The following is an 18,041-nucleotide window of genomic DNA, read 5'->3' as shown; positions in this document are numbered from 1 at the left end:
GAATAATAAAAACCTGTTACTAACGACAAGGTACAAAAGTGTCAATTGAAATAAGACATATTTTATAACCTTGTGTACCGATACCAACAGTATATCAGCTTATTTCAATGTAACCAAACATAATCCATATTTATTTCATCAACAGAAAGTGTTATCTTGTGAAGTCTCTACTGTTAATAATATTTTATCATTGTTCTTAGAGCAAAAAAATTTTGAGGATTGATAATAATAGTTCTAGCGATAATAGCTAAAACTATAGCTAGTAACTACAAAAATAGTAGCTATAAAAATAGTAGCTTTAATAGTTCATCACAACAAAGAGAAGACAAAAACTCAGACTGATGAAGCAGCAGCTATGGTTTAAGCTGAAAGACTGTTATTTTATTGGCATGGAAGTTAGCAACAATTAGTCTGTCTTCAGAGATGTCCATGTCAAACAGCAAACCACGCTCAATAGCACTGTCTTTCAGCTCTGAGACTACCTCACCTACAACAATAAGTATTATTCATGATTTCAACTATCATTAAAAAATATAATTCATTTCTTATAAATGTGTATATCTTTAATTCAATTTGTCTAAAGGTTTGTATTCTTAAGTCACTCAAACAAATAGGTAATGTTAGATTTATCCTCCCCTTACATAGATTCATTCATCACTGAACTGACATAGAAACTACATACGCAGCAGCTAATTAGTTGGATGTGTCTTGGAAGGCTGTATGAACTGTTTGTCTTGAAAATACAATTAAAGTTCAATGGCTACAACATTATTCCATACTGTAGGAAAAACTTTGACAAATTTCCATTCATTATTGTATTGCTTTTTTGTGATATAATAATATTAGGTTTTATGCATAGCAAGCTCCATGCTTCAATCTTATCCTTCTCTCAGCTATGCTCCACCTTATTGAGTTGAGAGTGCAGCATTAGCCTGATTACTACTAGAGCAAGCCTCTCCTTGTAATGCATATATATTATGCTATCTCTTACAGTCACAGGAATTTTGGCATGATGCCAAGTACTGGCTATGAGAAAGAGTCAATAGCAGATTAAAGGTAACATCCAGATAGAAACTATCCTTGTGGCCTGCAGTTCAAGGCATACAATTAAAGGGTAATAAGTAACTATATGAGGCCTCTTCAATAAGTAATGTGAGTTGGTTTATAAAAACAGTTTGTATTATAAATATAGCTAAAGCTACTCTAATTTCGTTTTACTAATTTATTTCTACTTCAACAAACTGATAGGCAAAGCATGTATCTTAATGTCCATTCCAATTTTACTATGGCTAGACAAAGCACATGAATAGGTATCCTTTAATTTTCTTTTAAATTGTTTACCGAAATCTTTGATGACCAATACCTTCTTTTCTAACATAACATCTACTAGTAAAGTGAGCTGAGATTATTTTATTAATTCTTTTAAAATGTTTAACCATTTTGTTTTGCCTCTATTTTAGTCAATTTTCATCACTAAATTTTATTAAAGTTTTGACACTAAATACATTTAGAGTACAATGATTATGCTTCTAATTTTATAGAAAAAATCATCAGTGTCTATAACTGTGTCTACAACTTTGAAGGCTAACACAGGATATCATACCAATAAATTATATGATATTTGGTTGCTAAGTGAAAGTCTACTGAGTGTGCAGATATTTCTGAAACAATTTGCTAATGAATGAGAAATGGTAAACATACAGTTACTCTGAATCATAAGCTAATACTAAGTCTATAGCAAGTAGACTATCAGAGCTCTCTATTAATATGTATAGTGTTTAATTTCACTATGATAAGTAGTCAGGGTAACATTACGTGTGTTTACATCAACACTATCTATCTAGTAGTATATATATATCAATTACTAGATTGTACAGCATATTTGTCACCACAACTGCTTGCACATTGTATGTATACCATTTATAAGTAAACTAACCAGTTGAGCTATCTAGGATTGTCACTGTTCTGCTGTTAGATGCTGCCACAAAGACATATTTCTCTCCGTAGCATGCAACTCCTAGTGGGTGAAATACATCTTTACAAGTCCAAAGCAGCTGACCTTGAGAGATGTCTATCAAGAAGACTTGAGATGAGCGGTAGTCAGACACAACAACCTTTTCTGGTCCTGAAACACAGAGGGAGACCCAGTGTTGGCTAAGCTGAGGACAAGAAATGTCTTTGAGTTTTTTCCCTGTCAATGAGTAGATGATGAGAAGCTTGTTCTTTCTGTCTGGAGCAACTATTTTATCACAAGTGATGGCTAGCCCTGTTGCGTAAGAGCAAGAATCATTGTGAGTCAAAAAAGTGACTTGCTTTCCCTGCTGGTTATGTACATAGATGGTCCAAGGATTTCCATACACTGCTGTATATAGTCTGTCCTTGTAGACCTCCATTGTTTTAGGGATGTTGTTGAATGCAATCAATGAGCCTTTTACTTGGTAGTTGTTGTCAATAGCAACTACTGCTTTATTATACATTCCAGTTAATATTTGAGAGTTCCAGACTCTTGTTGAATAAGGATATGATGGTAAAGAGACTGTATGAAGGAGTTTGAGGGACTTTGGAAGAGGTTTAGAAGGTCGAAGCTTCAGCTGCTTTCCCATTAGAAACCCGTCAGTGGAGACAACTTCTAACATTAGCTCACAACTTCCACCTGTCAATAAGTATAATATTTACACATGCAACTTATTTTACCATGTTATTGCAAAATGGATGCAAGACAATATGCTCTGGTAAAAGAGTAACATCACAGTCAAAGATAATAGCTAAGTGAACTCACTCATTGCGCATTCATCAAGCTTGATAAAAAAATTAGCTTGTGAGATTTCTATGAGTGAGCAAAATGAGCAAACAAGGGTAATCTAAAAAACGCACAAAATTTAGATTTCAACTTATATTTCCAAATATGTTTGAAAACAATAAACTTTTAAAAATTGTATTCAATCTTTTTTTTAAATATATATAAAATAATTATAGTGTTTTGCTTGTTATTTATGAACAGTTTTTGAGAACTTGAAGCTCATTTAGAGTGTCTAGTAGCTTCCAGATATTTGAATTAAAACCTTGATTTTTGATTTTTCGCTTAGTTTATCTTTTCAAGTTATTTACGTTTTTATTAACAGAGTTAAGCACATGAATTTGTCATTACACTATAAGCTGAGGCCACTAGCCAAAATTTATTTAGACCGACAACTCTCCAGGCAGGTAAAAGAAAGACGGCCGGCCCAGTCGGGCCCAGATATGCTTGTGTCAACCCCGATACACTAAAGTAGAAATTTTTTAAAGGTTAGGATGACTAAGTAAGCATGTGCGGCCGTTTCATATTTTTATGTAATTATGCCTGAAATTAATGCTAAGTCTACAGGTTAATAAATTCATATCAGCGTTTACCGTCTATTTTATATGTTCATTTGAATATATCATGTTAGCTACCTACTTTACGTATTTATGTTTCTATGCTAAGGATTACAGCTTATTTTGCAATTGCGTGTGACCATCTTAGTGCGCATTGCTTATTTTGTAGATTTAGATTTGTGAAAATGAAATTCGTTGAAGATAAATTATTGTAATTAAATACATTATATAAGGATTTGCATGTAATAAAGCTGTACTTGCATAATCACTAATGCATACATAGTGCAATCCGAAACAAAAAAGTAAAAATTGTGAAGAATAAACTAATGAACTCCAGTCTAACAAAATCAAATTTACAATCTAACAAATCTAACAAAACAAATCACTATTCATTTTATCATGCATGAACTTTCCCTAAAGCGATAAAATCACTTTTCTGAAAAAATAAATTGAAACGAATTTTTGATAAAGCGATACACTGCTAATATTTATGCAATATTTCAAAAGTCTGTGCAGCTATTGTTTCACTGTAAAATGCACCTTGTTTAGAAAAAAACTGTTCTACTAGATAAGTGTAAAACCTTTTAGTGAATCCCACTCTCCCATTTTGAAAAAATTGTCGGAAATGGAAGTTTTTAGCAAAAAAAAATTTGATTGGTTGCATGTGATTGATGAAAAGGTTGTTAAGTTGAAAAAAATTGATTGATCTACATAATGTGTATGCTTCGTAATAAAAAGAAAAGTGATACCCTTTTGATAAGCCGATACAGCAGCTTACTGTAACAATAGAACTAAAAGACATGTTAATTAAATAAATAATAATAGTAAATAGTAAATAAAAGTAAAATACTTGTAAGAAAACTCATTTATTCATCTTTGGTAAAATAATTGTTAAACGCTGAAACTAGTTTTACAGTTTTTGTGGTAGATGAAAAGCTATGCTAGCTTTGGTAGCTTTTGATATCAAATACTGAATAAATACTTTTTGACCCACAATTAGCTTTCTAATCTTATGTTAATAATCAGCCTATCATTATTTAAATAATACGTTTAAAAAAAATTTCATTTTATCAAAAGCTTCCGGAACGACTTCTGGTAAGAATTTACATTTTCTCACGGTCAAATTCTCATAAGAAGTTGCTGAAACAAGTAGTTTTATTGAAAGTGTAATAAAACTAGTACCATAAGGCCATATTTGCCTAGAACTAAAACATATTTTTGTTAACAACTACACATACTTAGGACTTATAAATCTATTCGCTTGTGCACTAGAACAAATTTATTTGTAGTTATGCTATAAAATATTCTTTTTGGCAAAAACCTGTAGCCACATTCTTTAAACCATGATGTCATGGAATGTCCGTCGTAGCTGTCGCTTCCATTTTTGCAACAAACAAAACAGATTTTTGCAGTTTTTGTCATTGTATTGTTTCTCAGAAAGTTTGAGCTGAGAATCTAGACTGCACATTTCTCAAACTTGAACTACTACCATGCTTACAAGAGTAGTCAAAGCTATTAGGCAGCCATTGATCATGTCTCCAATATAGCTATGTCTCATTGGATTTGGTACATCATGGTTTTGTGCATACATAATTTCTGCTTTGGAAGTTGTTCTGTCAAGAGGACAAAATTTGACACCTATTTGGAACTTAAAACTCTATTCACATGTGGACAAGACAAAATTTATCTGTATATATATTTTAAAACATTCTATTTGGCAGCACCCATAGCAACAGTCCTTAAACCATGATGTTATGAAAGCTGTGCTGTAGCTGTCAGTTGCATTTTTGCAACAAACGACATAGTTTTTGCAGTTTTTATCATTGTATTGTTTCTCAGAAAGTTTGAGCTGAGAATCTAGACTGCACATTTCTCAAACTTGAATTACTACCATGCTTACAAGAGTAGTCTAAGCTATCAGGTAGCCATTGATCATGTCTCCAATATAGCTATGTCTCATTGGATTTGGTACAACATGGTTTTGTGTATATGTAATGTATGGTTTCATTGTTGTTATGTCGAGAGGATTAATGAATATTTTATACTAGCATTTCACTGTTCTGCTGCAAACAGCATAGGTGTCAGCAATCGCATCAATTAAGGTGACGCCACACATTCTAGCAGTATACTCTGCTACTATGATTGGTATGGTTGTGACCTGATATTTCTAAAGTGCCTTCAGGCCAGTCTATGCCGAAACGTGTATCAACAGCAGGGTACTTATTTCCTGTCACCACAAGACTATGCCAAAAAATGTCTATATCTCATCGTCATCATATTTCTTCTACATGTAGGGGAGAAGTGGGTAATGTGGACAGTTAAATTTTTAGCTAAAATCTATAACCAATTTCCTTTGTCTCATATAATAAAACCTTTCAATTTCCCGTTAGAAAAAGCCACATGCTGATTTGGAAGTATTTATCCATCATACATCAATTTGTAAGCATCTTAATATTTATCAAACAAATAGTAATTTTTAATTGAATTTTACTACCTGGCTTACATAGTGTAACAGTTGTTGGAACTTTTGGGGCAATTGTACACAAACAAATCATATTGTGCTGTTTATCTTTATTGATTGTCAGAAGGCAACTCCTGACTATGACTGAAATTTATCAAATTTTGTAATAATATATACAGATAAGATGGGCTAATGCGGTCAAGACACTTTAGGGTAAAGTGGACATGTCTACATTACCCTGTGCTGCAAAACATATGATATAAACTGCCTAATTTGCTAGTTTCAATGTTAAGTCTAAATTGTTATTACTCCTACTTGGCTTACTAGTAAACTTACTGCCAAATTTAGACAATCCGAGGTATTACCTTGACTTAGTAGAATTATTATCTTATTTTGTCAGATTTGAATTATGTCTGTATAGTTTACCCTAAATTATGTATAACCACATGCGTACATTACTTGTAGTTATTTGAATATCTGAAAATTTTTTACTTTTTTGACAAAAAATAACATGTTCACATTACTCACTGCACCTGTCCACATTACCCATCGACAGTGGGTAATGTGGACAATCTTGTGCTTTACGACATGGTGCATTCTGGGAAAACTATTACTTGTATTACAAAACATGCAATTAAGAAAAGAGAGCTAACAAACTCCGCAAACTGGAGATATTATTTGATTATTTTCAAGTGAATAGCATAGTAGTAACTGTAATAAAAAGAAAAACTGTCCACATTACCCATTTCTCCCCTAATTGAGAGCTAATCATTGATGACATCAGGCAGGCCTAAACTTTTTAAAATTGAGTCTGTAACTTGTATTTTTTAGAGCTTTTCTCCACACAGAGCTCGGCTTGTGAAGTAGTCATCGACATGTACTACTGTATGGTGTTTTTTCCCGTTATGATTATGTAAATGTTTGTAAAGACAACAAATGACATATTTAGCTAAGCATTTTAAAGTCTGCTGTATGATAGACATTGTTGCACACATATCCACCTTTAGGGACAGCAATATTGTACTTTTAGAACCATTAGTGATTTTTTATCGTGATTTTAGTGGACTAAACGGTGGAAGTCTTTAAGTTTCAAGATGGTTTCATTTAATGCTGTTTCTTTTAAGAAATAGCCTTGTTAGTACCTAATGGTCAAAGGTTCCGAGACTCTTAAACCTGTAGTGGTGATCGTAGCATCTGCTCAAAAATGGAGGCTCATTAACGCCATCAGAAAATGTAATAAGCTAAGCATGAGACTCAGTGTGTATCAATTCTTTGTTTTTTTAATAACGGATGTTTTTAGTTTGCTTTTTGTTATTAACCCATTCAGGACTAATTAGTTATTGGTTGACTGCTCCCCGAGCCCAATTAATTTTTCACTAGCCTTACAATTAAAATAGAGCTACACAAAATTGAGTATAACTAGAGTTCTTTTCAAAATAATCTTGATTTGTTTGTTGCAGCTTAACAAAGACATTCCAGGCTACAAGCTGATATATATTTTAGTGCACCTTTACAAGTTCTACTGACCACAATTTCTGATAATTCTGTGAACTTTTTTTTTATCAAAATTGTTTTTCATGTTTCGTAGCAGCTCACAAGCAGTTTTTTGATACTGAAATTGTTGGACCTATGTTAGATTGATAGCAAACTTTATTAGCAGCAAATAAAAAAAAGATTTCTCAATTCCGAGCAGTAGAACAGGTGTTACTAGCTTCTAACCAACACTACGTCACTGACAGTTTTATCAATTATATAATCAAACAATTTGTTAATTTATATTGAAATGCATTGCAGAGGTTATTATAAATATATTATGCATAAAAAATACTCAAGTTACCAGCTAACAGACAATCAATTACTAGCAAAAAAAAGGTGTAAAAATACAGTAAAATATATTGTAAAAAATACAGTAAAAATGAATATGCATGAAAACGAAACAATATATACATGTATAATAAGGGTGTGTTTATTAGAAAATTATGACACGGTGAGAGTTATTTGATGCCAACTACACATGCATATTTGCTGCCATTATAAGTTAGTTGATGCAGTATTCATCAGATATTGGTGTTGAAGCCCTAGGCTCATCAACAATGGCATCATCACTCACAAGCCCTTGACTGTCTTCACCTACATGTAGCAAATATGATCGGTAGTAAGCAACCTATTTGCTTTCAAACTTCTTGTACAGCCTAGAAAAAATTGTGCTTTAGTAGCTTTTCAGGGTAAATACCTGATAACAAATTGAAAATAAGTAGTCTACTGCAGCTAACAATTGGTAATACAAATTGCAAATATTTTTTGATACTGTAAATATAAACACAAAAAGTCATGAAGATGATTACTGTGGTAAGTGTCCCCTATCGACCAATATTAGAGCCTAGTGGTTGAGGCTAGTTTATAGTAGATGTTGAGGTTGAGAACTATATGCTTGACTAATTGTGGGTTGAACAATTGGATATAAATGAAATAAGAAATTTTTATTATCTTGTAGTTCTACAAGGAAATCATAAAACTATTGTTTATTATGGGGTAATAGAGTGATGAGTTCATGCTGCAAAAGATCTAAATTTTATTGGATTGAAAATGCTATAATCATGTGTATCATGAAAAAAATCCATATCTTACACTGTTAGAATAAAGTTTGTTAGAAATTCGCAAGAAAAATTTCGGCTTTTTATCGTTTTTTTTTCGGTAAAATTCTATAAATAGCCACATAAAACTTACCTTCTTCCATCAGAAAATTCTCATTTTCTTCTTGAACATTACTTTTGTTGCTATTTTCTTCCCCTGAGCTGATTACCGCATCTAATTCACTTAAAAATTTCGCCATCATTCGGATAAACCTTTTCCAATATGGCGATCATCAAATTTCCAAAACAGTTGATATCTATCACATAATTTGTTAGTTAAAACTTTCTTGTCCAATCACATATTTGGTATCAAAATGATGCCCAGACACTTAAACTTCGTTTGGTGAATGAATAAAACCGATGTACCTAAACAGCTAAGCAATAGAGCAAATCAAAGTTTAACCCGAGTACTTCGGGAATGGGCCCTGGAGAGCACAACTCTTCCCGAGGTATTCGGGAACAGTCCTGAGTGGGTTAAAGTAAACTCTTGTTGTTTTTAGCTTTCAATAAATCTTTGTGTAGACAAAGTAGTAAAATTATGTCATCATATTACGTTTGACACAAATGGTCAGTGCTAAGAAGAAATTGCGACAAAAAAGAAAGTTTAGGTAAATCAAAACTATGCTTGTGATGAGCTTTACATCTATTTTATTGGCTCAACGCATGCAGATTGTAGTTTGCTTCTGTTTGAAGTACAGATAAGATAGCGTAATATATTAACTACTCACGAGTCAGAAATGATTCGTACAAAGCTGGCTAAAGCTGCAACATACGCCGCTTAGCTACACACAATTTTTTTGCTAAGCCGTACTATGTGGTTAGAGATTTCCTGTAACAAGCTCACACATGACCTACTAAGTGTTAAACGTTTATCGTGTTATTATTTTTACTTACAAACCAAAATTTGATGAAAAACTACAAAGGATTGTTATGGGCTGCGTACATGTATGTATTCCTGAACCAAACTTAACTTTTGGAGGTATATCAGAAAAGGTTTGTCAAGTCATAAACGTGGGATAATACAAACAGACTATCTTTTACAGCCAATGTGTTTGTCGAAAACATGAAAAAACCTCAATTTAAAATCATAGCTTATAAACAGCATAATTATATGCAATCTAGTAGAATAACCAAAACGTGTAGCTTAAAAATCGGTGTCACATATCTTTTAGACGTTTATTAGGCATTCACCAACAATGTAGGCATTATACAGAATAAATCACAATGCATTTTAAAAGTAATGATGTAAATTCAGATGCAAATAATTCAGTTTGATTTGAAACTTTGACTGGTGCCTCAACACAGTAGCAAATTTTCAATGGTTTTAATTGTAATGAACTTGTCAGTTTCTTCAAATGAGTTTACTTAGAATGCTGAATATACATCATTTCATAATGTGGCAGATTTTCTCAAAGTAAAATTATTTTATAGTTATTTTGCTTTCAAGTAATTACTACCATAATTATTAAACTATTACTAATTAAATAATTATAATATTAAATTACTACCAACTTTTTTGTTAAAACTATTTTTGGAACTTTACCAGTGTAATAAGACTCTAGTGTAAAACATCGGCAACTGGTGCATAATACTTTGACAAGTGAAAAATGAACTTTTTCTAGCGGAAGGGTTAAATTGAGAAATAATTATTTTTATATCAATAAAATACAATACTACATGCGATAGAAGTTCCTATGAAACAGCCAGTCAATTATAATATTTCTCATTGGACTTACCTTTCTCTCTCACTGTGCTGACTGAAGGTACATCAACTGATGGCATGATTTCATCAATCAACCGTTGCATGTCATTCTTTGTGTCGCTGTAGCTAGAGACTATATCACACTGCAATATTAATATAGAAGGATTTAAGTTGTCAAGGTTAAAAAGTCTGAAGAAAATTATAATAGAAATTATGTATAAAACAATTATAGTATAAAACTGTTAAAATCTTTAAGCAAAAGGGAATGTGAGACGAAAAAACTTTGAAAATCACCAATTAGCAACAATTTAAGTTATTTTCAAAACTTCTATGCCTTTAATATGATCCAGTTAAAATGACACACTTTATCAATTTGATTGATTTCCGGAAAATTTTGACAACTCTAAAAATACTCAACCTCAACATGTCTAAAGGATGTTCAGATATTGGGTGTTACTAAAACTAACAGTATACTGACATTCCATAAAAATGGTCTTCAATTTTGTCTGTTCATATAGTAACAAAGCAACATGAAACTATTTGAGTAACAGGTTGACCAACATTCATTATATTTTCATGACCTTCGAAGGTCACTATTACATTATTAATAAGGCTTTGTGACATAAATGGTTGTAAATATTACAAAATTAACACAAAGCTAATGTTTGAAAACTTATCAAGGTCACAATAGTGCGAGGGTGTTTCAATGAAGAAAGACACTAACAACTTCATCAAAATGATATTTTGACTAGAGAATAGTACTTTGACCACCATTCAACTACAGGACTTTGCCATCACTGCAAGAGAACACAACTACTAATAATCACTATACTTTCTATAGTTATGTGACCAAGTTTACTGCCATCTGTACAGATGCGCATTTAAACAGCAGAGGACTGTGATAATATTTTAATGCTGAAAGGAGGGAGTGAAACTGAAATACATTTGGCTCAATTCAAAGTGTATAGGATTAGGTAAATGAAAAGAATAGATGTCTAGATACAGATAGAACCCTTTTTCACCAATCTGAAACTTGATAGGAAGGTCTGTGGAATTTTATTGGACAATCTAGACCTGTTACAACTTAACAATTTGAAGGTCAGCAAACCTGGTAAAAAGATTATGTTGGCAATATTTAGAGATATGAAAAGTCCCAATTTTGCTTCCTTCCAATCTGGTTCTGTCAATAGCAGTAAGTATTGTGATGTGCTAGACAAACTTCATTAAAATTAGGTTTGCATAGAGGTGAATTTTGTCAACTTGCCATTTTTAAAGTATCCAAAATTCAACAAGCAGTTAAAATCTCTCAAGAATTCCACTGTATTAACGGGGAGACTCTCACACATAGAGTGTAAATCACGTGTTTACTATAAGAGACACAAAGGAGCGTGAACGTAAAACTCGCTTTTGATAACGCAAAACAACTGCTATCCTAGTAATATCAGAAAGCTAGTCAAACATTGAAACAAAGTATTGAGATGCAGGTTGGTCATGTAGAGAATTCAGGTCTTGTACGATGTTATATGATTCATATAATCACTTCAAGATTGAAAAGTGTATTTACTTGTTGAATTACCCTGGTACCTGATGAGCATGTTTTGCTCGAGACTCTGTTTTGCGCATGGTATTTCTTATCTGGCTCCATTTCTTAAGTATTTCATCTTCGAGAAAGTCTGTGATGAGAGTTTTTGCTTTTAGTCGACCTTCTGTATATTCATCCTCTAACTGTGTGTACTTAGACTCCAAAGCTTTGATCTTCAACCAGTGAAACAATGCAAGCACTGGAAAGCACTAGTTTGCTTTGCACATGAACGTTCGACTGAATTTGACAAAAAATGGTAGTTTACAATAGCTAGTAATCACCACCTGCAAATTGTCAAAGTGGAACACAAGAGAATAATCCAATACTTTGAACACATAACTCCACAACTGAAAATTCTATCTTTTTATCACATCTTTTAACCAACAGCTAGAAACATTCTGTTTAATTATGCATTATGTAATAAGATTGATCTATCGCACAGCATACTTTTATAATGAACGATATAATGAAAACCTCTTGAAAGTTTTTAGTAAAGAATAACTACTTGCTAATACATAGCATACATTGTAGAAATAAACTTTTGGATTGTAGAACGGCCATAATCAAATAGGTATTACACTGCCGCAAAATCCATTTTTTCATACAGATTCTGAAACATATTTCACTATAAAAAACTGAGTCAAATTTTATTTTTACCTAAAAGTCAATTCGTGACACACCTGACCTTCTATTTAGTCATTTAAAAAAGTTTTTTTTTAAATTGTTGCCTTTGCAAAGAATAAACAAAAATAGGTTTGATTAACTAAACATAATTACAACAAGCTTAGAAACTTCTAGATCTTATATTGATACCTGAGTTGATAATCAATCATAATTATTTTATATAGTATTAATTTTTAATGTTATAGTGATTAATCTGACAAGATATTGAAAAATGTTCAAAATTTTTATAATTTACATGTAAACTAAGCTTATCTGGTCAAAATAATTGCAACTGGAGTCCAAAAATTCTCTGCTAAAGACTTTTCAATGTCATTACAACCTGCGCATCCCTTGTATGATGAATCTTCTTCAGTGTCTCAGTAGTCTCCTGGTCATACTCAGCAAGTGTTTGGGAGGTGAACTTGAAGACTTGTTCCAATCTCTCTTCTTTCTCAATCATCCCTCTCTTTAGTTTGTTGATCTTATCATTAAGTTGCTCTACAAGCAGATTTAAAGTCATCATCTGATGAGTCTCTCCTGGAACATACAAAATGGAGCATCAAAAGAGTGGGGAGGAGAGTTACATCATTACGATGTGAACTATTTAACTCAAACCAATTATAATTAAAAAGCTTTAAAAATGAAATTAGACCATTTACGTATTTTGTTATAATTTTATAAACTATAAGAACGACATAGCCAAGTTGTTCTTATAGGATATGGACAATGCTTTTATCACTATGATCAATTACCGTCATCACAAAACTTGTCTTTGCAAGCGCATTCAATGCAGATCATCTTCAGACATTTATCACAGCCCATGCTGACTGGCTTGTCAGTGTGATCAGCACAGACTCTGCTTTGCTGACTCTTCAGTAGCTCATACTGTTCCTTGTTTATGGTTGGATGAACTTTTCCAAACTCTTCATGGTACTCTTGATGAAACTAAAATTCGAAAATGGTTCAAAACAGATACTGATAGTGACCCAAATCCAGATAAATGAGATATTCAAAAATGACTTGAAGTTGCAATGAGAAAGATGCTTATAAAACTTCACATTTATTTTAGGCGATCAACAACACTTTCCGCATAAGAAGTTGGTCTGCAATTGGCCCCAATTTTGAGTTAGCAAGCTACAATTCACGGTGGTTGCACTATCGTAATTTCCATTACAAAACTTCGAAATTAGACTATTTCAGCCAAAAATATAATTTGTTAACCAATTTGATATCTTTGACTAACTAAGCTCATTTAATACCTTCTCCTAACCCACTTTTATTTACCGATATTTGCTGAGTTGTAAATAATAATGAATAATAACTCCTTCTAGCCTCCTCCTAACTACTGATATTTAGTGAGGTATGAAAACAAAATAATACGAAAAAAGTGGTTTATCAATAGATACGTGGTATCGTCTATTTACTCCACAGTTTCGGTCTAATTTCTTTACAGTTATTAGCAAGGTTTGTTCCTAAATAAATACAAAGAGGTCATTAGCCTATAAACAACATTGGTTTATCTATAAATTCCTAACTTGGCAGAAAGCATATATAAAAAACATGGCTTGATCAGCATTTCTGAACAAATGAAATATTACAAGCAACACTGGCTAAAAACTGAGAAATCGCTTTGCAGTACAACTTCTAAAGGATATTAACTACAGAAAACCAGGAATTCTGCAGAAAATTGTGAGTTACTAACAAACTTTTGATAGCTAATCTACAGAGCTCAGATTTTGTACCCTTATCGCAAAACCCATAAATGTAATTGAAGTTTGTTGTAGTTGACCAAACTATCAATATCGTTAAAACCTTAAGTTCAAACACTTTTATCAACCAAAAATATGTGTGACAACAGATATTCAATTTTTTATCTAAGCTTGATACTGAAATGTCAAATATAAAATAATTTATGAACTTATTCATACCTCATGATGCTTTAGACAGAAAATTGCATCACACTGTGGACAGTAAGAAAATGCTTGCTCATTATCCTTTCTTTTCTTTCTACAGAGATCACATGACTTCGGTTTATTTTTGGCCGTATCATATGCTGGCAGCTTGTTGAGTGGTACCTCACATATTTCACTACAACAAAATTAATAAGTCTTTATTTTCATGTGAAATAAACTGCCTTAGAATAAGATACCATGCCTATTTTCATTATATTAAATTTATTGAGAAATCTATTGGTAGGGTACAACTTAGTTTAGAGTTAGAATCAAAACTTATGTTGACTAGTTTTACTGAATTTAATATCACAATATATTAAACCATTGTATATGTGTATCTGATAACATGATACCAAAACTTGTGTTTTATAAGCTTTATTTTATTTTTAGGCTATCTTGGGGAGCAAAAATAGTTATATGTACCATGAGATATGATCAGTCTGTAATACCATTCTTTTACTTCAACCCTTTAGCTACCAAAGCACTTACAGCTTGGAAATCACCGGCGTACTAATTCAATTACTGGGATGATTTGAGCTTTTGACCTGACTGCATAAAAACTGCAGTAACTAACATCAAAATTGTGGTAGTAACATTAATTATAAGCATGCAAAGGAAAAGTGAGACATTTCTCTACAAGCTGATATTTTTTCTATGTAGATAACTTGCAAATACTTTACAGCACAAGTCTAAATTAGTTGAAGCTATGACTTTTTTTTAATTGCCATTTTGCAATCCATTTTTGTAATTGATAAATGTAATTGTATATAAATAAGACTGGCATGGATTCATAGGTTCGCAACAATTTGCAAAATAATATGGTCATCAGAGAGCATTGAAAGTAGAGTTTTGATCTCTGAGGCATTGCGGGAGCGCCACTCAACGTTTTCAGTACGTGACCAAAATGACCAGTTAACAATGTAGGCTTGACTTGGTCGGCGAAACTATAACTTAGTTTCGCCGACCAATGGCAAAACTATAACTTACATGCAAATTGGCATGGAGCTAGAAATGAATATGCATTGGAAAGCTTAAAAATTTCTCAAAAGCCAGCAATTAATTCCCTGCAAGTCGTCTGATTTGCCGAAGTTTTCACCTTTTTACCATAAAATATCGATAAAAAATACATTTTCAGAAACAATCACTCCGTGAAAATGGTTTATGAGAAGCATCTGCATGGATTCATATATTTTGGAAAAGTTTACACAAAAATGGTTGTTTAAGTGCATTAAAAGTAGAGTTAAGAGCTTCCATTCAGGTGAAATTTACAGAATTGTCAGAGCTGTGAATTCACACCAGAACTGTTTATGGTCCACTCTTAATTGCTTAAACTAATTATTAATGATGACGATTCTAGAAGCTTTGGCAATTTATATAATCCAAGACACATAATGTGACACGCAAGAAAAACGCTTACGCATTTGCCATAGTGAATACGGTGTAACTGACTTCATTGCGCTAAAGATGGCAATTCTTTTTGACTACAGAGCTTTTGCGGCTAAAAATAATATGCTGTTATTAAAAAGTACATGACTTATAACCATGCTGTCCGAACGATAATGAACCAACGATAGCACAAGTTAGACAGTTGCATTGTATGTACTATGCTGAAGTGAGCTAGTACTTTTGTTGTGTGACGTAACACTGTCTCGGACTATACCAATCACAAAAGCTGCTAAAATCGCACTTGCCAATAATTTGTTCAACTAATTAAAATGATCGGGTTGACGATTTTGGTGTGCATGCCCAGCTCTGACAATTTTGTGAAATTTGACCAAGTAATTTTGTGTTTTTTGTTCATTCTGTGAGTTCAGGCAGAACCATCAAAAAAATTGTCCTGTGTGGCCATGCTTTAAGGCAATATCACTGTCTCTAGCGGTTTACATTAGCCGACATGAGGCCTGCTCCTCTAGCGAGAAGCACTAATTATTGTATTGATAAGTCTGCATATGGGCTTTTAGCAGTGTTTACTTTATAGCTTCCTATAGTTTTATAGTTCTTATCAACACTTAAAGAACTTTTATTTAGCTGCTGCCAGCTGTAAGCCCTTTATGAGCCTTGACAGGATTTTTAGCAAATAGTTACTGGATTTCCAATGGTTCATAGCAAACCTTGTAGTAATTGGCTCCTAGCTAATTATTGTTTATGTAGTTTTTATGGAAATCATAACATCATGCACAGTTATAAGTTGTTACCTCATGTTAATCAAAGGAGGGGCAACTCCTTATACCATTTTGTTTGTATTTGCGCCAACATTTTACTTTACTGTTTCCTGTTTCTCTCTGTATTTAACTGTTTGAACAATACAAGACTATGAGAGCCTAATATTAATTATTTAGTAATTTCCTACAGGTTATGGGTCCAGGAACGTTTTATGTACTGTGTAACTAGTTAGATTAGTCATATGTGATCATTATGGACAATAAATGGAGTGTAAAAACACTTTCTAGCAGCAACTATACCATATAGAAGTTTAAGATTAAACATCTGCTGATTGCGAAGGAGCTATTTGGATATATTGATGGAACTACAGTTGTTCCGGCAAATACAGCTGACGGGGCTGTGAAAGCTGCCTATAATAGAAACTCGAGCAAGTCACCATCTCATATTGTGATTGCGGTTAGCGATGGGTTGCTCTATTTTATAACTGAATGTGAAACTGCCAAAGAGGTGTGATATAAACTGTCTAAACATTTTGAGAGACACTTTAGCTAATCAAATGTTCTTGAAGAAGCGCTACTTTCGCTCAGTAATATCTCAGAATACATCAATTGAAGGTCATCTAAAGAATATGAAAGATCTCACGAATTGGCTAGCTGCTTGCAAATCGCCTATTACTGAAGAGGACCAAGTTGTAACGCATTCAAGTGTAGTTACTGCTCTCGAAACGCAGAAAGATTCGCCATCGCTAGAATTGGTTCAACAAACTCTTTTAAACAAAGAACAGAAACAAAGAGAACATAGCTCTGTATCAGTCTCTTGTAAAAGAAATTCTGTTGCCAACCCTGATACTGATCTCTCGGCTACCAGATTGCAAACTACACACCAGGTTACCTACTGGTACTGTAATAAAAATGGCCAAGTTGAACGTTTCAGTAGAGAGAGAAAAGATGCAGAACCTAAAGAAGTTCCACACCAAGCTAAGCATGCAGCAGATAACTATCCTGACACGGGTGAGTCGGCGTTTTTGGCTGGTATGGGTAGTGACTCCACCGGTAAAGTTACTCAATGCTGGCTAATAGATTCCGGCGCTACAAAGCACATGACTTCTTACGAAAGTTTGTTCAGGGAGTTCACTCAATTTGACAAACCTCCTAAAGTAGAAGTAGCTGATGGAAGCTCTGTAAACGCCATTGGGATAGGTAACATTAATGTATCAACGTAGTTAAGTTGTCGAGCAAATCGCAAAGTTGCGTTATATGATTTGTTGTATATACCTGTCCTAAGCACAAACCTGTTCTCTGTTTGGGTGTAGCCTGTAAGAGATTGATTGTTCAATTTGGACATAGTCGATGTTGGATTAAAAACCAACGAAAAAAAGTATGTGCCCTAGGAACACTCATAGATAAACTGTATTGCCTGGATATGGAAACTTTAAACGACATTGCACACATCACTTCTCACAGCGGAGAGCCATGGCATCAACGCCTTGGTAATGTTGATGAAGCCGCCATACATCGTATTGATAGGGAAC

At 33.2% G+C, this 18,041-nt stretch overlaps 2 protein-coding genes across 2 annotated transcripts; one reads left to right on the top strand and one right to left on the bottom strand.

Moving 5' to 3' along the window:
- Nucleotides 1–353: 353 nt before the first annotated feature.
- On the bottom strand, nt 354–16,547 carry LOC137397097 (uncharacterized). Its single transcript, XM_068083383.1, has 8 exons — nt 16,543–16,547; nt 14,324–14,483; nt 13,148–13,340; nt 12,736–12,932; nt 11,735–11,905; nt 10,185–10,293; nt 1,937–2,653; nt 354–487 (listed from the first exon to the last, which is right to left on the bottom strand). Exons 1-8 carry the CDS (start codon nt 16,545–16,547, stop codon nt 354–356), a joined length of 1,686 nt encoding a protein of 561 aa, XP_067939484.1.
- A 591-nt stretch (nt 16,548–17,138) lies between these two features.
- On the top strand, nt 17,139–17,732 carry LOC137397096 (uncharacterized). Its single transcript, XM_068083382.1, has one exon. The coding sequence runs from the start codon at nt 17,139–17,141 to the stop codon at nt 17,730–17,732; it is 594 nt and encodes a 197-aa protein (XP_067939483.1).
- Nucleotides 17,733–18,041: the final 309 nt, after the last annotated feature.

This window comes from Watersipora subatra, chromosome 5, assembly GCF_963576615.1.
Source record: "Watersipora subatra chromosome 5, tzWatSuba1.1, whole genome shotgun sequence".
NCBI lineage: Eukaryota > Metazoa > Bryozoa > Gymnolaemata > Cheilostomatida > Watersiporidae > Watersipora > Watersipora subatra.
The sequence above is the reverse complement of the archived record's forward strand: the minus strand, read 5'-3'. Positions and strand labels throughout refer to the sequence as shown.

Coding starts and splice junctions, on each gene's coding strand:
- LOC137397097 (XM_068083383.1), bottom strand. Junction 13,341..14,323: donor TCTGTCTAAAGCATCATGAG/GTATGAATAAGT, acceptor TTCGAATTTTAG/TTTCATCAAGAGTACCATGA. Junction 12,933..13,147: donor AGACAAGTTTTGTGATGACG/GTAATTGATCAT, acceptor TGTATGTTCCAG/GAGAGACTCATCAGATGATG.
- LOC137397096 (XM_068083382.1), top strand. CDS start 17,139: ATGAAAGATCTCACGAATTGGCTAGCTGCTTGCAAATCGCCTATTACT.